The sequence below is a fragment of the Anopheles arabiensis genome, chromosome 3, assembly GCF_016920715.1.
Source record: "Anopheles arabiensis isolate DONGOLA chromosome 3, AaraD3, whole genome shotgun sequence".
NCBI lineage: Eukaryota > Metazoa > Arthropoda > Insecta > Diptera > Culicidae > Anopheles > Anopheles arabiensis.
Genome location: NC_053518.1, coordinates 48,806,492 through 48,833,631, shown reverse-complemented (window position 1 = coordinate 48,833,631; position 27,140 = coordinate 48,806,492). Strand labels below are relative to the sequence as shown.

Here is a 27,140-nt window from a genome sequence, read left to right as displayed (position 1 = left end):
CTTGAACAAGCTATAGTAATTACTCGGTGGTCTTAGAAAATTGCATCCATATTGCAACTGAGACTTGTTGCGGGAACTATTTCTTTCCATGAATTAACAAATTAACATCTCATATTTATGTAAGTACAAAAGCGATTAGTTTATTGTTGTTTCTTTATGATGCACCAAAGCTTTCATCTTGTTTTAATTTTTTAATCACCAAAGACTATAAAGTTTCCTACACTGTTTCACAGAACTGACTGGAAATTAAATACCTCTGCTCAACTCAATTGTGACCCTTCGCTGCATGCTGCATCCTTTGGAAAATATTCCGGACGTAGCTGCTATCTCTAATTACTCTGCTCTGTTCGATTAGTGGAGTGTTTATTTAGTTCGTTTGTGTTGCAATTACAATCTAAGGATTAATCACAGAATAGTAATGTATTGTAAGGGGTGCTGCTGCGGGTAATGGTACCATTTTAGTACACTATGGTACTTATTGTGCGATATAATGCAGGCATATGATGTTTGGCCTGACGTGAGGGGTTCGTGCAACTATGATTCTGCACTGGGAAACATTTACCTCTTTGCATTGTGGTTCGTCTCTTGAAACGCAGCGGTTATGTTGGATGCGTTTGTTTTTTTGTTGTCGATCCATCTTTGTCTCGGTACTTTTTAAGCTTGTGATGACCAGAGTCGTGAAATCGCACAATGTTCAGTGCTTTGATACTGATTGACGTTGCTGATGGATACCGTTTAACGATGGGGACCAGTCACACTCAAAGAAGGATCACTTCGCTGGTTTTAGCGTGCGTTAACCACCGTTAACGAATCGTATACAATGCTCCCTCCTCCAACCGTTAAGAACACCGTTCGCGAGCGGCTTTTACTTAAGCGCGATAGCCAAATTAGTTAGCTGCCCGTTACAATTTTATGCCTCTACGGACCTTCACCAAACGCGTTAGCTGGAACATTTTTGTTTGCACGTTTCTTCTTCGCTCTTCGCCAACTTGTATAAACTCTTTCAGATCTTTGAATCACACTACACAAGGAGGGATATAATACGATTCTTCTTTGCCATATCGGACCCTCTAAATTCATCCAGCAGCTGTTGTGAAGGACGTTGTGCCGTTCGCAAAATATCACCAAGTAAGCACATTTCATTAAAACCATAACATGAAAAAAGACATTAAAAGAAGTGAGAAATTAGTTGATTTAACACTTTCATGCATCTGAACGCCAACATATACTGTAGGCGCGTCATCGTCAAAGCAAATAAAACAAAACAACAACTAAAACAGTGTTGAGCGAGCTGAACGCAATACGCTTCTCGTGAGGCTATAATACACACTTTGACGAACAAAATCTGATAAAATTTGAACGATTGCAAAAAAAACCCACAGTTTTACGATGGCGACATTGGATTAAAGTGTGTTGTTTTTGCCCAGCGCAAAGATTTTACATTAAAACATTGATACTTAACAAACACGCAAAAAACTTACCTCCACATTGAAATCTCTGCTGACCACGGCTCTGGCACTTGGATTGTCATGAATGATCGTAACCAACGTTGGATACGTTAATACGTCGAATTGCTTGGGTAGTTTGGCGAAATTTTTAATTACGCACAAGTACTGATCCGACGTTAATAAATCCTGCAAACGTTAAAAGATTCCCATGAAAGTTATATTATTTTTATAACTATTACATTTAACCAAACGAAAAACATGATGACTTTTGGGACGAATCAATGGTGATCAGGCGATCTAGAATCTTTTATTTCCACATTGTTTCATAAAGTCTACATTACCCTACCTCAACACATTGTGGCTTCCTGTCGCTTAGAAAAGGATACATCATCATCGCAACGATAATTTAGATAAGCAATTTTAAGCCTTCGTCTGACAGTGGGCGGCAAATTTACCAAATTACAGTGTCTGTAGTGTTTCAACAAGAAAACACGTAAATATTTTCATCGTCTTTACAGGTTGTTGGCACTTATCAGCGAGTAGGAATCAGTACAATGACGATGCGCAAACCAGTGACAACTGACTTGGCAGTTCTGTAAACCTTGTACCTTGTAATAAGCAATGGCAACAGAAGAAGATATGAATAGAGGACATAAAAAAGGGCGACTCGCACGAACAGACGAACGTCTGACAGCTGTAAACTTCCTCAACAAAAACCTAATTTTATTTTTACTTTAAGGAAAGTTCACTTATAAGCTTAAAAAGAGTTAAATAAAAAAACATACATTTCAATATACCAACTTTAATTAATTTAGTTCACTCCCAAATTTTGACTTATCGAACACATTTACCTATTCATCATTCGACGTCATTTGCGACTCGCTGAGCTGATCGTTGAAATATACGAGCACATCGATCAAGTCGCAATGGTCTGCTACTAGCTACAACGTAGCAAAACGAACAAACACCAAACTAGCTGTCCGTTACTTGGCGGAAGAGCAAAAAGGCAAACTGCCGATAATAATACGTTTTGTTACGATCTTTTACGTACAATCTCCACTGACTGGCTCTCACATCTGAGCTTTACTGATGGGGCTGGAGAACAGAGAAGCCGCCTAGTAGCTTGCAATGGCGTCCGTATGGTGCGAACGTCAGAATATGGAATTCCGTGAAAAGAACACACGAAGACATTCACCGCGGATATCATGAGGCACTTGCTTCGCCGGGAATGCAAGTTAACGTGAATGTACCCTCTTCCTTACAGCGAGAGAGCACGATGGAACAAAGCGATAGGGGGCAAATATGACTTCTTATAGCTAAGAACCCAGCGTTGAGGGTGCCCGTAACCACGCTAAGCGCAAGAAGACAAAGGAAAAGGAGCGCACGACGAAAGGGCCAATGGCAACGCTCGATGGATAGCGGAAAACATAAACTATACATACATATAGATATGTAAGAGTTAGATTAGACCGAAGAGAATGCACAAGACTGCGCGAAGGAGAAATCCACAAGTCATAAAAGTAATTTAGATCAAGAAAATTATTGCGCCACCTAAAAGGCTAATGGAAAGGCAATGGCTGAAAGGTGCAAGCCGCCCAAGACAGGAGATGGCCCTGCTAGCAGCACCAGTTGATTATTCTTCCCTGTTTGTGGAATCTGCTTGGCATTGTTTCGCTTTTTCGGCTCCGAAAAATAAAGCATCAAACCAGCTGAATCGTGCAAGCATCGCCAATACCAGACGCCGAGCGGATCCAAAATGGCGCCATGGCCATAACGCGACAGCTTGCCTTCACTCCTTGACTCGCTATGTAAATGAACTTAGAAAAGTATTCAAACCCAAGATTATGACTTTCTTACCTGATTGATTTTATTGTTGGCACAAAAGAAACCTAGCGTTGCTATTAAGTCGATTATCACAGTCTGTGTTTCACTTTTTACGTCCGCCTTTGGGACACAGTACTGCAATAGTATACTGATGACGTCTAGGAACTTTAGTGAAAGATTTTCCTCTATTAATACTGCCTGCAATATATCAGAGAAATAACAGTAAACATTGATTAGCCACAAATGCATTTCATAAATGACATACAACAGTCGTTGTTTTTGGAAACTATACTGTATCGACCATAGGATACTTAATTTCTAGAATACTAGAGTTAATACAAATATATCAGCATGTTACTAAAATCCCTAATAAAATTAAACACTGGCTTTGCATTGTGTGTACATGTTGTTCCCGAAATACTCGATTCGATAAGTCTGGCAAATTGAAGACTGTATCACGGGCCCAGCAGCCCTCATGTACCTTATCTGCTGCAATTTACAAGGCTTGTGAGGGTTTTATGAACTTTTCTCACACATTTTTTACTATTTACTTAATTTAAAATTATTAACCTAGGTTATTGATTTCAAAACAGTTACTGACAATATGGTACGAATTCAAATATTATTTACAAACAGTTAAAGATTCTTAATAAACCCTAATAACCCTAAGTTAAAAATAAATACAAACATGAGAATTTTGTACAACATTTGAAATAATACAACGTTAGAGTGATAGAATATGTTTACAATGTTATTAGTTTTGGAGATTGTCACTATGTTCGCATGTTTGTTGTTGACTATTTCATTTGTTATTTGATAATTAGAAAAATATTTTTTTTTATTTACATTCACCACTGAGACTTTTACTCATTTGTACCTATTTTGACAAGCCGTCCTATATACAGGCTTTCGATACTTATTCAGTAACATGTATCTGGATATAGCCAGTAGTTCATTCTAGGCTTGAACCCATGACAGGCATGTTATTGATACGTTCGAGTTCACGACTGTACCACGGGATATGCTGTTATTTTACCGGATCATGTCAGAGTGATTCAAAAGAGCATTGGTGTATCAATGCGATCATCACGAATCTTCCAACTAGTGCTGCTTCATTTCTCAGTCAAACCAAAATCACATGCTATGAAACAAGCCAATTCACATGAAGTGCGCTTGCTTAAAGCTTCCCGTACTCCATCATCGAGGTGATGAAGATGGAGTTTGCTTGTTGTTGTTGGATAAACAACCAAGAAGGGATGAAAAGTATTTACCGTTCAATCCGAAAAACGTCTTCACTCGCAGCTCGAGTGTTACCGAGCCGTGCCGAAACCCAAATTCCAATCAAATCTTACACAACTCAAGACATCAAATATTTTCAATCCAGGGAAAGTACACTAATTAACTACTCTCCTCTACAGTGTGACGATCTTCCAGGGAATTTCACAGAACTATATACATGTCCCTTGAAGTTTTATCAACAATGGAATGAATAGATAGTGTAATAGTGTAAAACTGTACTATTATCAAGATGATTACTACTTTTGAGCTTTAGTGAAATTTGGTGAAATAAGTGAAACATGACACATATAAACCATGTAAACTTAAGTAAAATGTAACTCATAACTATATTATGATTATGAATAAACAGTTTTTGTAAATAAAACTGTTAAAGTAAATGATGTTTGTGCGATACCTATTGTAATAGATGTTTTGCATGACGATTTAAAAATAAGAATTTACTGCAAACCTTGCTAGAAATGTTTTACAACGATTTACAACGTACAACTTCAATCCTTAATAACGAGCAATGTCCCAAAAGGGATCCAAAGCACGCCCGAGCTTGTAGGAGAATACACTTCGATCCATGAAATCATCCATTATTAACTTATGTGTTGTTTCAAGTGTGTGTTTACGTTTGGCATTTCGCATTAATAGTTTGGCATTAATAGTAGCAATATGTAGAAGCTTTACAAGTGCAATTTCCTTATAGCATTTCGCTTGATAACGATTATTCTTATTACTTACAGGAAGCAAAAGACAGACTTAAAATGTAACTAGTTATTACGGCTTTGATCACCAGATTCTGTTGGTAAAAGAAAAAGCCGCATAGTCAAACATAATAAGCAATTATATTACGATGTCATGCTATGAACCGCTGACGTGAAATCTTCGAATATGTTAAAATAAAACCTTTATTGTAGGTCTACTATAATTCATACATTATAAAAAATATGTGAATTTTGTCGTGTTGTCGTGGTTTATCATGCAAAGATGGTTCTAGCCATTTCAGACTATAGTAACTAATGTGGTAAGCTACTGGACCAAATCCGACACAACCCCTTCATTCCAACAAACAAACACCTCGCACAGTCATCTTATAATCACTACTGTACGTACTCAACAATCAAATAAGACGGAAATAGTTAAAGCACACCATAAAACTAAACCGAAACGAAATGAAGCACAAGCCTCCCATCGTTTATGAGCCGCGATTACTTACCTGGAACGTCTCAACGTTCAGGTTGGCAAAGGTCACCAGAAGATTAAAAGTAGCCGCCGCCAAGGAAGTCGTTCTGGGAGGAATGCTTTCACCTGTGAAATGAGAAAAGTGCAAAGCAACGATTGAATACGATGTGAACCAACCCAAATCCAGCAAGGGCAATGATTCTGACGGGAAGATGCTGTTAAAGTTTTTCTTGAATGAACAAGCGGCAAAATCATCAACCACACACTGGCGGAATGTTTATAGTTCGTGACGTTTAGATTAATCTACTAATTAAATACAGTCGTTTCCGGTACCAGCTACCGTCAGTATCACAAGTTATATAGAATATGATGAACACACCCTTTTATGGTACGCACAACAAATCTTATCCTAGAATTGTTCTCCGATATTACAACCGTCAATAACAAAACTGTGGACTTCACAAGGAAGTGTTTTCACAAATACGTCAAAATTGCCTGTATGAACCAAATGTCACGTTCGATGCTTCTGTTTTGCTACTCTTATATTCCACTGTTTTCTGTTTTGTTTCTTTTTTTTATTAGCTTACCAATTGGAACAACGGCGGCATAAAGTAAAGAGATCGTTCCGAACAGCTCCGTAGACTGTGCCGTCAGCAACAATTTGGTAACATCAGGACCTGTAAAAACACAACTTTTTTTGATATAGGCGTTTGTGTTTTGATTTCGCATAATTACAATTGTTATTAATATTACACACCTTTCGGACATATTTCAACCAACTTTGTTAGCAGACCTAATGAAGCAAGTAGTGAAAGCACAAGGCTTGTTTGATTTTCGATCGATTCATGTACCTTATCGATTCGCTTTACCAAACTCTCCACCAATCCAATGCATACGATGTAGCTGTAAATATGAATAAATAGAAAAGAAAATATAGTCTCTAAGTTAATTTTACGTACATAATAAAAAAGCTTGACTGATCTTTATGAAGCAAACGTGGCAAATGAACGTTTTGAAGTTTTTACATATTTTTTTAAATATTAAAAACATCCAAAAGATCTTGATAATAATGGCACTCAACACTAGTATTAATACATTAACATATTGCTTCATATCCATACACATATTCCGAGCAGCACTATAATCCACATGGCTATAATCCACATCACTAAATACTCACCCTTCAGTATTTTTTTAATTTTTCTTTGTTGTTCTTTAAACTGCCTTGTGGACCCTTTTCTAACAGCTTTACAATGCCCGCGTTTGATTGCCCGCTCCCTTACGCTAATGCACAATCGAATTGATATTGGGAAATGGCCCAGAAGAGGAAGGCAAATGTATCATCAAAACAAATCTAGTCCATTTTTTCCCCATACAATTTGTTACATACTACAATGTGGCATGGAGTGGCCGACAATGAGGATTTAATCGGAATCTGTTCTAACGTACCATACTGCCTCCAACAACACCAAGCGAAAACAGATACGCTGGACCAATAATGCACAGAAGCCCATCGTAAGGGGCAAGGGGTTAGCGAGAACCTCAGTCGCACACAAGTTGACAGTTGACACTTGACAGCGCCAGGCTAATACGCAGAAAAGTGCAAACACAGATCCTGCGGAAAAATATCACCATGTACTAACATTGCACCGAGGGGTTGCTGTTTGTAGCTGTCGCTCATATCCCTTACTATCTCAGACGCTACCGTACCACTCATAGACCCTTTTTGTCCCGTCCTACTAGTATCCAAGGGCCAAGCGTGGGTAGCTGTCAGCTGCAATCAAGTGTAACAAGAGGATTGCAAACAGTATAATCAGAGTTGTGAAGAATTAACATATGACATAGGTAAACAAAAACAGCTTTATTTGCACATTCGCCAAGTCCCACCATTCCCGCTAAGCCGCGTAGTTGATAAGAATTAGTTATCAAAAGTCTTTCATTTCCTATCCTTTAAGCAACGGTAGGACATCGTAAAGCACCTATACTTTGCTATATTGTAGCATCGGAGCAAACAGTAGCAAATTAATTGCATCACTCATTCTGCATCAATCTTTGAACCAGAGATCTGTATCTATGGCAGAATGTCGTATAGCTTTGACGAAAAGCTTCATTTGTTTAGTGGCTCAAAATGTGCTAATGTGGTAATGTAACGGTACGATATAAACAGCCACATCCGATCAGATCTGCAAAAAAGCACATAAACACCCAAACATCTTTGCACAACGAATCCAAATTACCACTTCATTAGGACCTGTTGACTATAGCACAGAAAAGGGTTGCAAACGCAAACAATGCTCACAGTTCCAGTGAACTCTCACTCGCTCAAATAAAAGAATTGAAGTGTTCTTTTCTAGGCTGACCAAAGACAAACATTAATCTTCTATTATACAAGCCTACGAACAGCGATTTTCGTACACACGGTCAGTTTTTAGCAAACGGTCGTCTGCCGTTTGATTTGTTTGGGATTTAAGCAAACCCATAATTTGTATGCAAAACACGACCCATAGTATTAGTAAAGGGTAATATTTTCTCTTCTCTGTTCTGGCAAGGCTGCATTTTTTATTTCATCCACAGAGCAGTTTTCCGGAAACAAAAAGGGTACCTTATTTACGTTTTTAATAATGTAACAAGTGAAGCAAAGAATTTGAATTGGGAATGGCAACTGACAATTGATAGAAGTTACTCTATAAATTAATACAAACACTTTGATTATTGCACATATTCTGGTTAACAGAGTATTTTTAACAGAGGTTAACAGAGCAGTTTATATCCTCTTCCTAAACGATTGGAATATATTTGGTTATTAAAGTTTTTCTCAAAGGATTCAGTTTTTGATTGTGATCCTTTGAGATTCTACCTGTTATCAACAAGCAACGTTTTATGTTAACGAATGAAAAGTCAACGTAGAACAAAATTCATAGCTAACGATTTGAATGTTTCATTTCAATTAACAGCCACTCTCATAATCCGCTTAGCAATTTGAATACGAACTTAAATCCACTCTGTTGTTTATTTAAAAAATAAACGGCTGGATCAAGTATATAAACATGCACGTACATTTTTTCTTTTATCTTTGCGAACATTCGTACATCCCGAATGTTTTCTTTTCATTTGCAGAGTTATTTTGTGTTTGTTCATTTACAACCTTCCATCTGATCGGATTGGATATTGGACTTAATTAATATGAATATTAATGTAGTCATCCTAAGTAACATATTTTCAAATATCAAATTTTCAACATGATTCAAATCTGCTAAACATATTCTGCTAAATCGCTTCATTACGTTAAATGTATACGTTTTATTACATTGATATAATTTATTCTGATTCTATGAAGATGCAACGCTTGTATCCTATAATTGTCCAACATATATATTTTCTTTATTTCCGAAACATTTTTGTTGAGCCATTCAACATTTAAAAAATTGAAGGAATTAAGAACTTTTTCAAAATAAATAAAGATATCACACAAAAGATAAATGATTGGTTAACTATGTTTTAGTATCATACGAGTTGTTTTGTATATAAAACTCAGTTTAATTAATAAAAATTCAAAGTTCGAACTATGAGAAACTAAACTCATTTCCATTCAAAATAAATAAAGATACCACACAAAGGAAAAAATGATTGGTTAACTGAATTTTAGTATCATATGAGTTTTTTTGTACATCAAACTCAATTTAAATAATAAAAGTTCGAGGTAATATTTCTATGAAAAACTAAATTCAATTCCATTCAAAGTATGCAAAACATGGAACAACAATTATAATTGCGCTTTGAATAAAATAGAAAAGCCTTCAGGTAGGCTATTTATAAAATTATTTGTTGTTTTATGAATGCAATGTAAATATTATCAAAACTTAATTTTAAGTACATCGTCTGTCATTGTACTGCTAAGATATTATTCATGAAAGTACGACCCGTGAGGCGCATGCGGCTTTTTGTTTCCTAGATAGTTCTTATAACCTTCAAAACATGATGAATCTGAACCTATTAAATTGCTTCGTTTAAGTACAATTCTACGGGTATTTTTTTATATATTTTAGCTCTTAGTGTAACAAAGTTTGTTGACCACTGTGTAAGGAGAATTATAAAATGGAAGTCCCCGAGATACTCGGTATCTCTTATATGCGGAATCGAAGATATGCAGTTTTTTTTTTTATTTGAGTTCCTTCAGTAAAGTTGTACTGATTTCACAACAATTGTCAAATGCAATAAAAATTCCCTTTTGGTCAAATTTCACAAGTCATGTTATGTAAAAGTTTGATAATTGTAATCTTCAGTAATATGCTGATTAGACAATGGAAAGTACGGTCACCCTCGTTTAGTGTTTTTCTATCAAACTCAGGCTTTGACACAACGAACAACGCCGGTCGTACGTGTAATAAGACATGATAAATTGTTACATCAGTTTTCACATTATTCACCCAATTTATTGGTTTCCAGAGCAACCAAAAATTGTTTATCATCCACGTAGTTTTTATCAAAAATCAACAATAAATTTAAATACTTCTATCAACCTTGACAGAAAAATTCTGTCCGGAGCAGATTGAAAATAAACATGTCGAATTCCAATTTCCATACCAGAATCACGATATGACGGAAAAATAACAAAAAAATGAAACAATACTATTTATTGTCTAATAGGGTTATCAGAATCATATCAAATACTTAATTTAGTCGATAAAATCTTCCCTTTTCTTCATCTTTGGCACAACAACTGTTGAACACATGACAAATTCTACCACCTAAAGCTAAATTAAACGAAAATTAGTAATAATATGATTGAAAATCCCTAAAATTCGACTGACGCGAAAATTGGAGATATGCGATTTCTTCTCGGTCTGCATTAATATCTGACAACCTGTACCTCTATCCCAAATTCATCTCGCATAGTGCATTTAATGAACATATAATGTTATGACACATTAAAAATCATCAACAACAAAAAAAATATAATACGTTTCAAGATAACTATTTAAACTATGAACTGTCTTATTCGATAACACAAATGGTTACCATAATTACCAAAATTTGTGGAAATTTAAATTATAGTGTACATAAGAGACAATTGTGAGCAGAGAACACAATGTAGAAACAGCCATGTTTTTTAAAACGAATAACTACACCAAATTATAAGATAGTATAGTTTGAATCAAACTACTCATTCTATATTAGGCGCAAATCCTAACAATAACTGCCAAAACAAAATTTTACAAAAACATTCGTTGTTTGTTTTTGCGCCACTGACTTGATCTTATATTCAATGAATAATAAGCCTATACCAACACACCTCTGCAAATATTCATTCTGGCTAGATGTGCACCTCCAAATTGGCTGGTAGAAAACATTCGCAAATAGAATTGTGTTCACGGGCTGAAAATTGTGAAATTTCAATTAGCGGGCCAGATAAAGCCAAATATTTGAACTGATGTTCAGTTGTTCGTTCCAGCACAGCTCCGGTCTTAGCCCACGTGCTCGTACTTGCATAGTACCGTAACCGTAACGAGCAACAATCTATCCATCCCTACAGACAGCCTCCACAAACGCTGCCATCACTGCTTTCCCTGGAGGACGAATTCAGCCCTAGCTGCTAGGGCTAGCGACTGCGCCCAGGAAGGATACTCGGTAAACAGAGCGTAGACGTAAGAACTCAACACATCTCGCAAGGTTTGGCCCCGGTAGGTTTTTGTGGGTGCCATGCTAGAATGCTAATGATGTTCACGTGGCCTAGTAGTGCCGTACGACCGAAATGATATCGAATGAATCATCCTTATCGGGTGCGTTGCGCTAACTAAAAGCAAACATACACAAAATCTATTCCACAACATTATTCTGCCGCTTCAAAGTGAGAGCATATTTTATGTATGTCTTTTCTTTATTTTGGACACGAATATTGCTGAGTAACTGACACCGATCTTCTAGTATACAAACACGATTGCACTACAAAACTTTATCAACGAGTAATCACATTTACTTTCACATTATTCAGTTTAAACATAAGTAGCAACGTGAGTACATAAATCATGCATAATTACTTGTGTGGATCGTCCTCATCTCTAGGCAAAATTCACAGTCATTTCAATAAATCAAAGGTAAACCAAAATACCTATTGTACACTTACAATTCTGTACACAATTATATCGTCATGAACTGCCAAACAGAATTTATGATGATCGCTTGAGTACTGTACCGAATCTTGCACATCGATATCACATTCACATTCAAAACGTACTAATTCAGGGATTATTCCAGCACAACGTGACGATCAACACCGATATGTACTTGAAATGTTTTGCTTCATAAATTCAACGACACAGCGTGTGGTCTACTAACCAAGAGGTGTCAAATTTCAATAAAGCCGTCGACATGATCATCAGCAGCTCCGTTTGGCACATCGCTGCCCAAATCTTGATTGTGTATCGTTAAACCACACGAGCCTCTATCCCTAGATTCAGAACGGTGAGTAAGGTATAAAAACATCACCATTCAACCAGCGATGGCCCATTGCCCGATGTGCGCAGCGAACGACAAAGGTGATTATCGTTTCCTAATGGGAGAATAAAAGATTGCCTGATTCCCCAGGGGGTCCTCGCCATCGATGAAGCAGCATCTCTCCCTCATTCGCAAGCCTCAATGCCAGTGAAATCATGACGGAAGCAAATGAAACAACCGTTCCGCAGATGCTTCGCATTGGAAAAACGATCACAAAGAGTGCGACGGAAAGCTGCATGCTGCTAAAGTAGTCGCAGTGGCACTAGCCGCAACCACGACCACAGCAAGAGGATAACATATAATATGGTGCTACTGGGAACACAAACCCAGCGGGATGCTCTTCTTTTGATTGGCCATGCGTCATACTGTGATGCATGGAAACATCGTTTTGATAGAGTGCTCGAAAAAAAAAACATCACGTTTAAAGGGAATGCACCCACTAATGCCAGTAAAAACTACGATACTATCGTGAACTAACATTGTTGGTCCATACATCATAAATTGATTCATCCCGATTGGCTAAACATAAAGACATAATCTCGTAAATACAACCACAAGAAAGGTTTGCCCAAACCTTTTTGGTGCAGTTGTGAATAATCATTACACGCTTTTTTATCCAGATTGACATTTGTTTTGCACTTTTGCAATGGGCGTTAATAAAATCAAAGCACAAGCACGACGGGACTTCCCCATTTATGCAGCATGCGGTCCATCCCAGCCCTCCAACAAAACAAGAGGACTGTGGCGATAAGATGAGCATAGCCCAGCATGACCTCTACCGTGCACAGCATCAAGCGGGGGTAAAACGGCTAGAACGGCCAGTAGGCGTTCGTATTTCGGAAATTATTGGCAGGCATTTTCAGCCCTCTTCAACGTGCGAACCCAAATTTGAAGAACGTCAAGTAATGTTTGGAATCAAACGTTCATTCATAACAAATGGCCAAGAAATTAATAAATATTGATTAATGAAAAGGACTAATAATGTAATGTTATGATGGCGCATTTATCGTCACAATCATCTTGAAACCATTGCATATTATTTTACTTGGTTCAAACGGATCGAACATTTTAAACACTTATTGGAAGTAGCATTAACATGAAAGTGGAAATTTACACTTTTAAGACTTTACGACTTTAAAATTGACGTTTCCTAAAAAATAACTAAAAAGTGAAGTTTCATCCGCCAAACGATGTGTATTTATAATTCGCAAACTATAAACAAGATTTATAGTAAAATTAAACTCTTATCGTCAAATAAAATAAACGTAATTATTACCACTATACCGTCAAATTATCAATGAATGATAGTAACCGTTAAGCCGGTCTCATGGTACAGTCGTCAACTCGAATGCCTTAACAACAATAGTCATCGGTTCAAGCCCCGAATGGACCGAGCCGCCATACGTAGGACTAACTATCCTGCTATGGGGGGAATCAATAAGTCACTGAAAGCGAAGCCCACAAATAGTGGTACAGGAAAGAAGAAGAAGAAGAAGAAGAAGAAGAAGAAGAAGAAGAAGAAAAAGAAGAAGAAGATAATAATCGTTACTAACACTAATGAACTTGACTTATCTGTGTCTTTTTGGTTAGTGTGCATGGAAGCTCTCTCTCTCTCTTTTTGTTGACTACTTGTATGGAAATTATAAACAAAATATTGCGAACGGGTGGTTCATGGGAGATTCAATCCCAACACGAGCATGTTGTTAAGCTGTGCATTTGACAATTGTATCCCGCACTTAACGGTAACAAATCCATTTTAAAAAATTAAACCAAATACTAAAGAAATGTAGCTCCCAGCAGTTTCTTGGAAAGACGCGAACAATTACCATCGGGGCCATATTCCCGTAGTCAACTGGAATTTCCAACTGTACCATTCCTTTATATAAAGAAAAGACTATTGTGATAAGGATGATCAGTCAGACACGGATACCGCAATAAGCTTAAAAAAGAGTAAGCCTTAATTAGCGTCAGTTGCTGAGCAAAAAAAAGAGAAATTAATATAAAATATTATTCATAGATTAAAAGCAGACCCGCCAAACGCCTTCGTTGAAACTATTACAATTACACAAATCACATTTTTGTACAACCCACAGAAAAAATCAATAAAAAACACCTTTTCACCCCGTTGGCACACCCGTTTGGGCGTGACAAACTATCAGTTATTCTAAATAGAGACATGCACTGGTTATTAGATGATAATTTCACCCTATCATACCGTATGCCAAACGATATTTATTTTACCACCCCTGAGTTGAGCAGATCTTCAAACCTGCTATATGTGTTGGCCTTCCATTTTTTTGTATTTCAGAAACAGTCATATAAATTGAAACATATGCAAAATTGTACAGTCGATATCCGATGGTAGCGCGACATATGCAAACAATAGACAAGATGAGCAGGAACACATCAAACGCATCCACGGAATGAGGTAAAAAAATCCTCGATACCGGAAGCTATTGCCAGGCCAGCAAGAGAATTGTGCCTTCACCGTAGAATAGTACCCGTTCCGTTCCGTCCCCTTTTTTCCCCCAGTTCATCTGGCTGATTGCTTAACTACACTTATTATTCAAGGGGTTTAATAAATCCGTGCTCTAGAGATTTAGGGTTACATCGGTGCGTGTGATATAGATGTACCAACAGATCAGTACGGCATCATCAAATGAAATAGAGCAAGTCCGTGTATCTTTTTTTAAAGACAGCTTAACTACGATATAATTAACATGTTACAACACCTATTGAAATAAATTAATTGACTGCATTGACGTAAAGCGCAATTTATGAATTACTATAAATCAAAATAAATCTATTTGATCATTGCTGTTTTAAACATTATTTTACATGAACTCAATAATCTAATATAATGAAACCTAGATAAAAATGAACTCAAGGAATAATTCTAAGAGAGCAACTTCGATATACGAAATACGTTATTCTGTACATAAATATGCACAAAACACACAACAGTTCAATATTGCATGGTTTTCAATTGCTACTTTATACAATTCGTGCACACATTGGCATGGCAATATTAAGAAGCACATATCAAACAAAAAATATTACTATTATTATTATTTCTCATACAAATGAGACAACATATACGAAATGAAAATTTGTAAAAAAAATAGACTGATAGATTTGGATCCATATTCCAATAAACGTTTTACTATGATCGAAAATGCTGTATTGCTATCATTTTTTAAGTGAAACAAGCATAAAGCAAACGAATGACACTAATAAAAAATAAACAATAGCGCATCCATTCCATTAATCATGAGCGCTGAAACGGTGATATAAATATTTTACAAATCATCCCAATTTTGTCTCTTCGTGTAAGACTGCATTCAAAGTGTGTTTTTACTCGAGCTGTCGATGAGTTGTCCATTAACGAATGCACCTCTTTCAGCAATTCTAGTGCGAAAACTATGTTATGCATTTAACCATAAAGAAATGCATAAAGGCGAACAAAAAGAATTCAACATATTCTCATCCATTATCAATACACGGCGGCGCCTGGTTTGAGGGCTTGTGTATGTTAACACATGTTTTCATCGCTTCACGCTTTAATGGGGTGGTATGGAGAGCACATACACCTCACCTTCTTTCTTTTTTTATCTCACTCTCGGACTCGTTCCGACAAACATCATTTCACAAGCAACATAAATTGAACGCGATGAAAGGGCAGTTTCCTTTGCCCACCAATCGTCATGACCTCCGATCGCATAAAACTGTCAGCTGGTTCCGTAAAGTAACCGTAACTGATTGAAGAAATTGATTTGAAGAGCACTGATGCACTTCCATCAGTCATTAAATAAAAGCAACCTCTTTTTATTGATCAACAGCAGTAAAGTTAAAATCATGAAAAACATCTGAAATAATTCAAAGGTTATGAGTGCAATTCAATAATATCAAATAGGATAGCTGAAAATAGATTCAAAGAATGTGTAGGAAAGTATGGCATTACATATTTTTCAATGTGAAGACTTTTACAGAGATGTAGTAGTTTGATATTGTTGTTTAGGTTCCTATGTTTTCTTCTAGTGTCTTGTTATTATGCTTACAGGGTTTCTCTATCCAACCCAACACTTTAAGCTTCATTTCCAATTTGTAAAATCCCATTTCAACATTATCAAATGTTTGTCGAACGTACACAAAGCCACCAATGACAGATCATTTGAATTTCCATTGCTATTGTTAAAATGTATTTTACGGGATTGAATTGTTTGCTTATGGTTTTGAGCTGACTAGAGAAACCCTGTAACACCTAACTTCCGATATACATAAAAATATAAACAAAAGCTCGAGAGCGGTCCCGTGGTACAGTCGTTAACTCGAACGATTCAATAACATGCCGTCATGGATTCAAGCCTAGAATGGACCGTTTCCCCGTGGCAAGGATTGACTATACCCGGCTGCATGGTAATGAATTAAGTCTCGAAAGCCTGTATAGGCCGGCGCATATCCGCGTAGGACGTTACGCCAAATAGAAAGAATATAAACAAAAACTCCAAACTCCGCACGATGATTAAGTAAATGGCAAAAAATAATAAGAACTATTTATATTACTTTACCAATTTTAATAAAAAAATTGATTTTGCAAAAAGTATTTTCTTATCAAAACAAGATTTACATTTAAAACATTAATCCATTAGATACTGTAACGTTTGCATGGCCCTCAACAAATATATGTGTTGCCAATTGAAAAGTTTGAAAAATTTCACTAATTACAAGAGATTGCATTTCATCTCGTATTGCCAATCGCAAAATAACATAGAGCAGAACTTTGGCAGTTATTTGAATGAAACTGGAGTAGATTGTTGATTACGAGATAGGAATAATGGGTATACTAATGTTTATTTACTGAGGAAGAAGATTTCAACATTCAGTCTCAATAGTTCGATTAACGAAGTGTGAAGTTACTGATAGTTTTTGATAGCATGTGTTTTATTTCTTGTTTGCTGGCGGCTCTCCAAAGTCGGAATCCCGTATTTTCCCGTATTTTTAGCCATTTTCTGATTTTGAGGCTTTCTGGAGAATTCGGAAACCATACATCGGAATACCTTTCTTCACTTCTTTGATGAGGGTGCTCTTTACTTAGGCTTCTGCAAAAATTTGGCCGATAGCTTTAAAACGAATAACCAAGCACTACAAAAAGGCGTGAATTGTATGAGGCAGATTGGAAGTTAGGAGTATTTGTCATGAAAAGTTGTATAGAAGGCTAGGAAAAAATGTATATACGATTCTAGGTCAAAAAATAATTCCTTAATGATTTTCGCCGTCTAATATATTTCAGTATAAAAAGGTAGAATTTTATTCACCGCCTAATCCTTCACCCACTCATCCAACACCGCTCAACTACGGCCCGCGGGAACATTTTCAACTCCAATCTGGCCCGCGACCCAAAACGAGTTTGACATCACTGACATAGAGTAAAGTTGTTTTGTGTTAAAAGGCAAGGACAAGAATCACAAATTGTACATAGTTCAATGAGATACTTCTTTACGGGTGAAGCCATTATAGGATCGGTTCCGTAGTACAGGTGTTAAGTAACACATCTTAACAACATGCCCGTCGTGGGTTCAAGTATCGTATTTTCCGTCAACCCCTCCCCATCCCCTACCCCCCTCACATACAATTTTTACCACGAATCTGCACTTTGAACAGAAGATGAATATTGGACAAAACCAAAGAGATTGCGTGTACATGTTATTAAATCAAGAAAAGAAACTAGATGTATAATAAATAACAACTAAAATCGCAACAAAAAAAGAAATTTTAATTCGCTGAAATATGAAGTTTACAATTTCTATAAACTCATCATAAACACTAGGTAATATTTGTAAGTGTTGATAGTTTGTTCGTCTATTTAACAATATCGTGGTACATGGACAGCTGTTGTCCATGGGATGGAAAGCTTACAATAATACATGTTATCCCTCAATGTAAAAGAAAACCATTGAACAATCGTTAACACTTGATGCGGTACTTTGATCGGTCCTTTCGTCCCAATAAAATGAGTAAGATAAAAATAAATAAACAATGGTAGGTGTGAAAATCCTGGATCGTAATTGTATTTTCACGTTGGTTTGATCATACCATTAAAGGAACAGAACAAACCTAATAGTAGGATACACAATTATACACAAAATCAATCTATAATTTATTCACTTTGAATTTGGTATGTCTTTTTGAGATTGTAGTTCGCTGTTTTTTCTCTTGTCTCTCGCGTGTAACGGTTGTACATGCTCCACGTGCGTGTCATCGAGGCTGGGCAGAAACTAGTTAATACTGCACAGTACATACATCGTATTTTTATGTCCTAAAAAATTCCGTTTCCGTTTATTAAAAAAAATCGGATACAGACGTTATTCATTCATTCATTGCGAATGCCATTGAAATAACTAAAAATAGGGTTTAATTGCAAGATAGTTTAAAAAGGTCAATCGAGAAACTAAAAATGGTGAATTTAAAATTAAAATGGATTACATTTGAACCAATATATTCAACCAATTTTCACGTTTCAGAACCGTTTCCGATAGGCTCTTACCCGACTCCGAGTCCAGTCGTTAAATAAATCATATGACTCATCACTAGTCTAATAATTAAACATAAATGATCTATTATAAAAAACTTTCTTTCGGTTGACCCGCAACTTTATGAATTTCTTCAAACGGACCCCAAACCACTCGGAAAAGTTATCCAATTTAATTGCATAGCACCAAAAACAAACTATTATCTGACGATTTTTAATGCCACCTTTAATCGAAATGATCCCAAACGATAGCATATGTCTCCCATTTTTAACCCAACTTACCTCAGAAGATCTGGCATTCGTTCCGCAACCTTTGGATGTGTCACTTGCTTTGGCGAGGGACTTGTTGGTAAAAGTGCAACAGTACATGCGAGTATAAGCTCGGTTGATAGTTCCACCGGGAATAGAGCATTTTTTTCTTCCGGGATCTTTACAATAATACACGGAAGGAAAATAAAAGAAATCCAACATTAATACTCTCGCGCACGATGTGATGTGTAAAGTGTCATGTGTAAAGCTAAATGTAGCATAGGACTATGTTAAATACTACATTATGGCTTACATTAACTATGGCGTAAATTTCCTTACTAACCTTCATTGAAAGCAACAAAGCATTCAACAGCACCAGAATAGAGTTTCCTAATACCGCATGACGCGCAATTTGGGGACACAATGTGCAAGCGTTTCGATACAATTGCACAGAAAGCACTACAGCCCTGCAAAGAATGAACAAACATTTATGAGAATTTGCCCTTGCATTCCATCGTCATAAGAATCCAACGCTCACACAATTAATCGTTTTCAATGGCCTATTGTTAAAACGATACTTACTTCTTTGACACATCCGTCCCAGGAGACAGACCATTTTCTATGACGGATGCAATCGTACCCAATCCATCCAACAACCATAGTGACTGAAAATCTGCTACCTCTGCTTTTGCAATCAATCGTAAAAGCTGTCCGATCGGACGTTCCACTCCCAGCACACCGTTTCCACCCTTTGCGATTGCGCCTAGTAGTCGTGGTACCTGGCTCTGTTTACGTATCGACGGAGCCAAAGGATTAAGTTCACTGAGATACTCTTCAGCCGCCGTGGACAACTTTTGACGCAACTTCTTCAATCTTTTTTTGTTAATTTTAGGCACCATGCTTGCACCACCACCATGGGAACTTTCCCTTTCGCTTACACTAGAGTTTTCCTCATCCTGCTCATCATTTCTTAACTCGTCAGCGCTACGGCTAGGAATGGTTGCCATTTCAACAGCCCTTTGCCGGATCTGTTCAATGTTTTCTTCATGACGGCGAGCAGACTCTTGCTGCTTTTGAATAATTTTTCGTTGCAATTCTTCTGCCGTTGCCAGCTTTTGTTGTTGCAGGGCCAGCAATCGTTCCTCCCGGTCCCGTGCCTTCTCCCTGGCCAATGCTTGGCGCTGCCGTTCTTTCTGTTCTTGCATTTTTCCTACACGCTTCTCACGCTCTCGACGATTTTCACTCATTTGCTGTAATTTCTTTTGACGTTCTTGTTCGATTTCCTGCCGGCGTCGCTCAACAGCAGCTTCCTTTGCAGCCTTTTCTTCAGCTCGCTTCTGCCGTTCTGTCTCAAGGTCTTGTAGACGCACTTCCTGCTCTTTGCACGATTCTAAGAAGTCTAGCCGCTTGTTCTGTGCCTCCAGGTTTTTAATAAAAGCAATCTCTCTTAACTTTTCTTCCTCGTCATGTGCTTTTTTAATTTTGTCTTTCAAATATTGTGAACGATTCTCGGCCGCCCGTTGTAGTCGTTCCTCCATACGCAGTCGCTTCTTTTCTATCAAGCACTGTTTTGCCGCTTTCACGTCCTCAACGCGCGCTAGGAGATGCTGAATTTTAAGTGCCTTTTCTTTTTGCAAAGCTTGCCGTTTCTCTAAGGCTCGTGTCTGCTTAGCCTGGTACTTTTTTAGCGTTTCATGTAACGAACGCCTTCTGGAGGGACTTGACAGTTTGGCGTGCAACTGCTGCGCACGGCCTGGATGGCGGGCCACGATGGCTTTCAGTGTATCGAGCGTTCGAGCTCGATCCACCCAATTCATACCAGCCAGCACGTGTTCATATCGGGCTTCTAGCGTAATGTCTTCATCATTTTCACCTTCGATACCCGTAATATCAGTCGGTCGCTCGCTACCACTCTCCACGGTGGCATCCGTGTCCTCAAAGTCTATAATCGCTTCACAATCCGTTTCATCTGTCTCCGTGTCGAAATCAATTTCTACAATTTGAACCATAATGTATCAACTTCTATTCAATATGACAATAGCAAAGAGTAAACGCGCAACTTACCTGTATTTTCCAGTTCCCGTATTTGAGCTTCCAAACTCTCCTGTTCCTCCAACAGCTTTCGCTGATCTTCATCGCTTTCCAAGTCATCCCGCTCTTGCTCCTCCTGATCGTCACTGGTGCATTGACTGGCAATGTCAACGTATTGTGCAACTCGTTTTTTCCCATTGCAAATTATTTCCGAACGTTCGTCCATACAGGTCGCGTACAAACTATCAATTGCTGTAGTAGCTATGTTTGTTTGTATGTTCATATCAACCATATTTAGATGAATGAGATTATCTCCTTCTTGCGCAGACGAGCTTATGGTCTGCCCCTTACGTTCATTACCGTTTTTAAGATTCATGTCCATAAAGCCCGCAGTGGTTTGTGGATCAAAATGTTTGGACTTCAGTTTTTCATTACGTAAAAATTCTTTGTGTAATGTTTTTAGCTTTAAGCCAGTTAAGTCAGACTTCTGCCTCGATACGGTAACACGACTGGATGGAGCCATTGACTGCTGGTTTTTTGCTCCCGTATCTGACGAGACAGGTGACGATTTAACGAGCTGTGTTGATTGTTGTTTCACAGGCTTTGAAGCTGCCATTGTTAGTACCAACGGTGCATTCATTTTCGGTGCCGCCCCCCTTGCTTGCAGTGTTGGCTTCGCAGGCTTTTCCACCGCCCGCTTTGATCCCCGTTGCGTATGACCGATTTCGTTGTCGCCCTCGATATTGTTCATGTTTTCTTTTGGTGCCTGTGAATCATTTTTCTCCAACTGCGCTTCACTGTTAGTATTTTCATCCAATAGCGCCAAGGTGGGTAAGCTTGCATAACCAGTAGGTTGATTGAACCGCGTGGCCCAAAGCAAACTCGATCGCCGTTTTGTTTTAACTGTGTACCACCCATCGTTATTTGTCTGATCGCTTGATGGCATAGATTTCGGCTCTGAACGACGATCACCTGCTTTGGATTGAAGCGAGTGTGGAGGTTTCCCCGTGCTACCGGAAACAATCGAGTTTCGCGAACCTAACCGATCGGTTGACGCTTTTAACGTCGAGGTAGAGCTATAGATATCTTCTTTTGAATGATTCGCTGCGGATGAAAGCTTCGCTGTCGATCGCCTCTGTAAATCGTTACGACCCCCATTCGCAGGAGCATAAACACGATTGCTGCGGCTAGTAACCTCTATCATGGTTTTCGATCGAACTGACAGTCGTGACGCAACACCTGGCACATTGTAGTTACCTGATTGGGTTCGAGGCACACTACCGGGTTTCAACACATGTGTTTGCTTGATGCCATTTCTATGCTTTGTAACGGAAACGTTCGATGACATATTGGATACTGTTGCACTTTTAACGGGTAGTGATGCTGCCATTTTTACATTCATAGGAGACAACCCCGTTGCTGTAGCCGATTTGCGAACAAGGGCTTTATTTGGACCGGGTCGGACAACGTTTCCGCGACTTCCAACCAATTTTGGTACCGTTAGTGTTTTGGTCTGCGTTTTCCCAGATTTTAAACTCGCAGTATTCACGCTCGGAACATTCTTCGTCAAACTTTTGACCGTCATTTGTTCGCTCTTTGTATCGCTTGCAACGGGTAACTTTTTCTCTTCAAGACCAACATCTATGTTTGGCTTATTCTCCACCTTTTGATTACTTTCTCCATCAGTATCAACTGTAATGGTTCCGTTACAAAATTGTTTATCGTACTTCTCCAAATACTCCGCCAAAGTAAGATTTTCGTCTTCCAGATTAGTTTGAGTGTACTGATCTAGTTTGAGCACGTAAGATTCGACGCTTGCATTGTCACACAGAGTAAGTGATTGTTCCAACGGTGCTGAAGTTTCCGTTGTTTCGTGGCGGGAAGCCTTTGCCAAACTACATCGTTTACTCAGGCTCTCCGTAGACGAGTTTGTTTTCTTCGGAGAACTTACAAGCCCGGTTTCTTCCACTACGGGACATGGACTATTTTTTCCAGAAAAACTAGGACTAGATTTACCCGAAATCCCCGGACTGGAGAGTTGTTTCCGGACACCTGAGCATGAAAACAAAGATTCTAAATATGCTTTTAAGATTGACGCTGACACTATTTACTCACGTGGAACGGGATTACTTTTGCGCACTTCCCAAGCCAATGAGTGGGGACGCTGCGGTAATGGGGTAGCCTCATAATCCCAGGACACCTTGAACCATTCGGCAAGAGCTTTGAAATCCCGAATATAATTTTCCAACACCAATATTGCTTCCTTGCATGAGGATAAATTCTCGTAGCATTCGACGGTTAAATAGATTTCGTTGACCTGTAATTACAGCGTTAAACCGAGTGTCATGATCGATTTTCGTCGAGCAATGATAGGTACTTACCGAACGCTCCAAGTTGCCAAACAAAAAGGCCCAGTACCGGGCCTGTAGCTCGGATTTTTTATCACGTCCTGTAGAAGCGCTACGTACACGGGGTCCTGATTTCGACAACGATTTTTGACGTTGCGATACATGCGACTGTATACAACGTGGTCTTACGCCAATCGGAGGTCTCTTAGGAGGAGTTCCTATTGGTTAAAGAAATATAAACGTATAATAACCATAATAACAGACCACTTAAGCATCAGTATTCGATGAACATATATGATACCCCCACTTTTCCATCACTTACTCTGCGGCTCTCCACCATCATCCGACAGGTGGTAGAAATTTTTCGCCTCCTTGCCTTCCTGATTGAAGAACTTTCGATTATCCATTTCCCTTGTAGGAGGCTTTCCTTCATTCCTTTTATTAGCTAAACTGTAATGAGAAATAATATCCGCCCAAGCTTAAATCGGGCTAACAGCTGAGCACATCACCAACGCGAACAAAGAATACTTCAGAACGCACATAAACAATGCCTAATTTGGTAGCATTGCTTCAAAGCACACTTGGTTTTAATTTCGCATTTTCTTTACAATCAAATTTGCACGAAAAGAATTGCAGCTAAACGTAACAGATTTAAAAATTACATAAAAATGTTACCTCACTAAAGCGGTACGTAAAAACCATTTAGAAATCAGTGAAACTCGAACTGCTTTACACAACACAACAATGATCACACTTTGGCTTTTTTTGTTAGGAGCCGAGGTAACACAAAACAACAACAACAATTCACGGACTCCATCGGTCATATGATTTGACATTATTCGAGTGTATTTTAAATTCATGACAGTCAATTCTCAAGCTACGCGAGTAATTTTCATGGAAGCATGTTTTGAATAAAATGAAAATTTAACATGAATATAATAAGTGATTTTAAGCTACCAAAATGACAACGAAACGATTGTTTGATGGCTAATCTTTCCCGTTCCACCGTCAAAAAATGATTCATGAACTTTTTTGCGTTTCCATAACACGATTCTTCGGTTGATTCAAAAATGGCGAATTTATGAATGTATCTCCACAAATACCGCAAATCCACTGAACGACCACTAAACAGATTCTAAACGACTGAAGCTCTCAATCTAAAGGGAATCTTAAAAGACTTCGTTTAGCAGACGGCGAACGACTGATGCATTCTAAAAATAGTAAACAAGCTGGTGGCGCCATCTGTTGGTGGGATATAGCCACACAGTGGAGCTTTCCTCGCTTTGAGAGCTTCTCACTCGTTCTATACTTTTGTATGGCTTGGCATTGAAGTTATGCATCGCTAGAACTGTAACGGCTATACAACCCAAATAACCAGCTCGAACTTTATAGCTGATTTGAGGGTATTTAACAAAAAAATGTTACGATGTCGTACTTTGTGGCTGATTAAGAGATATGGAGTACTTTGCGGAACTATGACGCTTTTTAACAAGCACTTGGTACTCTCTGGAACCTTGCGGCTGGTTCACCTGATGTGTATGGTTCACGATGGAACTTTAAGGCCTTGTACCGAACTTCGTGGAACTTTATAGCGTTTTAATGCATGAAATCGGTACGAGGTGGCTCTTGTCAAAGTGTCAAAGGACTGGTGCCGTCAAACATCTAATTGCTGCTGCACAAATTAGATAAGTTAAATGGAGAAGGAATATTAAATGAAATGATTATAAATGTTTAGTAAACTATGTGAAAGTATGTGAAACTCAAGACCTTTTAGGGTTTTAAAATAAACCTGCACATAAAAAACACAAATCGTGTATAAACTTCATTGATGACGCCTTGCTTGAAAATAAAATGCAAAGAAAAATAATCCCTGGCACCGTGGCACACGGAAGCTGCTTAGGCGCTATTTAGAAGGACCACCTGGAGCTTTGATGCTGTTTATCTACTGCAAAAGGCGAATTCAAGCAGCGATCTTTAGCATGCCAAAATTAGCTGCTTAAGCAATTTTGACTATTTGGGGTGTATCTCGGGGACCGCCTGTATTAGTTTTCTTTAAAGAGCGTTTCTACATACACCGAGATTGCAGCTGAGAGATGACTGTGAGATAATTGACAACCGGTTTCTCACGCTGGTGTGTGTAGAAGCTCTGAAAAGCACCGAGATGAGACTTTTAAAATGATGTTGAAAAAATCCATTTTATTCGCTAAAATGAAGTCAAAAAAGTTTCTTTTACTTTTTAACAATATTTCTACGATTATTATACGGCAAAATGCAAATTATAATTGATCGATCGCTATAAACTGCCAATTCAATTTTTTCTCAGCTCCATCGTTCTTTGCATGCCGAGGAGAATTCTCTCACCGAAAATGCTGTCAGTCGCTGTCAAAGCATGCTGTCAGTTACTTTCTCAGCTGCATTCTCGGTGTATGTAGAAACGCTCAAACGTATGAAGCAAACAGTACTCTATTAACGATAACCAAAACAGCTGTAGTTGAAACAAATATATTTAATTTAGCATTTTTTTTTTAACATAACAATGCAGTTTCATTTCTATCAATAAATTCAATACTCGCCTGATGCGCAAAAATTACAAACACATTTATGGGCTCGATCCCCAACAAAAGCGTATGTTGAATAATAACTGTACATTTTAACCGTTTCTATAGCCATTTCGTTAAAACGGTTACTTGGGTCGAAATGTCAATTTAGTAAATGCTGTTTTCAAGTCCAACGGGTTTCCTTGTTTTGTTTGATATTTTTAAAGCCGCTAGTTTGTGCTGAAAAATGACTTCATGTAAATATTCCGAGCAGCTCGCTAATATGAAGCGACTAAAAGAAAAAATGAAGGCATTGTACCATGGTAAGAAGTCGTCCGTATTTAAAAAATGTTGCACTATTTAGTTAAGTTATTTTGGGTTGACTTTTCCTTCTACAGAAACAGTGGAACAGATGCCGACGGATTCGCACTGGGACACCGTTTACTGTAACATTAACAACGTGATGGAGCAACTCAAAATACACAACCTGAAAGCACAGCAACATCAAAGCACTGACCCATGGTCCGAAAAGGATATGGTTAATTTAAACAAAATACTTGCACTTACTTACGCTTGTATCAAGGATTGCGGTAACATCAAGCAACATGATGGCTACGACTGTACAAGCAAAGATGGTAACTCAGCAGTCGTTCCTGGATTTGGAGAGCAAATGGTCAAAATGAAACAACAAGTTGATTTGATTTCATTCGAAATAACTAAACTGAAAGCGGTCAAGGACGCTCTCGACAACATTTACTCGAACTATAATGTGGAAATGGCTGTTTCATCAAATGAGCAAGATAACGAAGAAGAGTGTGATGAGGCAGTGGACGATGTTTTCATCTAATCCTTGCGCAATGATATGAGTAACATGTACATATTAAAGGTTCTCATTGTAAAACAATTAATTTTAATCGTGTTATGGTGATCCTACTTAAAGATAAGGAACATCGATCAATGTACCTTTTACCCAGATTTAATTATTACAAATATTTAACTCCCTCAATTTATTTTTCTTCTTTCGTTTGTAACCATTGTGTGTTGTTGATAAAACCGTGGTCGAATGAAGTGTTTTCTGTCAACTTCACACCACCAAGGTAAATATAGTGCCCAAATAATCGATTTGAATGGTGCAATATGTACAGTCTGCTCCCGAAATACGCGATTTATGCGTTCCCGCGGCATCCGCGTAATAGGCTTATTAGACGATGGA

The 27,140-nt window shown here is 38.1% G+C and overlaps 2 protein-coding genes across 4 annotated transcripts; one reads left to right on the top strand and one right to left on the bottom strand.

The window, feature by feature from the left end:
* Positions 1 to 114: 114 nt before the first annotated feature.
* On the bottom strand, positions 115 to 24,193 carry LOC120901846 (S phase cyclin A-associated protein in the endoplasmic reticulum). Of its 3 annotated transcripts, none has more exons than XM_040310169.1 (14): positions 24,066 to 24,193; positions 23,713 to 23,868; positions 23,424 to 23,608; positions 23,158 to 23,359; positions 21,076 to 23,094; positions 19,594 to 21,004; positions 19,355 to 19,478; positions 19,045 to 19,190; positions 6,496 to 6,641; positions 6,326 to 6,415; positions 5,773 to 5,864; positions 3,306 to 3,470; positions 1,482 to 1,634; positions 115 to 1,087 (listed from the first exon to the last, which is right to left on the bottom strand). In XM_040310169.1, the coding sequence occupies exons 2-14, from the start codon at positions 23,795 to 23,797 to the stop codon at positions 1,022 to 1,024; spliced, it is 4,884 nt and encodes a 1,627-aa protein (XP_040166103.1). In that variant the 5' UTR covers positions 23,798 to 23,868; positions 24,066 to 24,193; the 3' UTR covers positions 115 to 1,021. The 3 variants fall into 3 exon arrangements, with proteins under 3 accessions (XP_040166103.1, XP_040166102.1, XP_040166104.1); XM_040310168.1 differs by having other exon boundaries at positions 23,713 to 23,840; XM_040310170.1 differs by lacking the exon at positions 24,066 to 24,193 and adding an exon at positions 23,931 to 24,015 and having other exon boundaries at positions 23,713 to 23,840.
* Positions 24,194 to 26,086: 1,893 nt separating this feature from the next.
* On the top strand, positions 26,087 to 26,835 carry LOC120901923. The gene is made up of 2 exons (XM_040310288.1): positions 26,087 to 26,250; positions 26,326 to 26,835. The coding sequence occupies exons 1-2, from the start codon at positions 26,175 to 26,177 to the stop codon at positions 26,772 to 26,774; spliced, it is 525 nt and encodes a 174-aa protein (XP_040166222.1). The 5' UTR covers positions 26,087 to 26,174; the 3' UTR covers positions 26,775 to 26,835.
* The last annotated feature ends 305 nt before the right edge of the window (positions 26,836 to 27,140 follow it).

Excerpts from the sequence above, each read along its gene's own strand:
- LOC120901923 (XM_040310288.1), top strand. The coding sequence starts at position 26,175 with ATGACTTCATGTAAATATTCCGAGCAGCTCGCTAATATGAAGCGACTA. Across the intron at positions 26,251-26,325 it reads AATGAAGGCATTGTACCATG|AAACAGTGGAACAGATGCCG; the intron begins GTAAGAAGTCGT and ends TTCCTTCTACAG.
- LOC120901846 (XM_040310169.1), bottom strand. The coding sequence starts at position 23,797 with ATGGATAATCGAAAGTTCTTCAATCAGGAAGGCAAGGAGGCGAAAAAT. Across the intron at positions 6,416-6,495 it reads GGTTGAAATATGTCCGAAAG|GTCCTGATGTTACCAAATTG; the intron begins GTGTGTAATATT and ends GTGTTTTTACAG. Across the intron at positions 1,635-3,305 it reads CCAACAATAAAATCAATCAG|GATTTATTAACGTCGGATCA; the intron begins GTAAGAAAGTCA and ends TAACGTTTGCAG.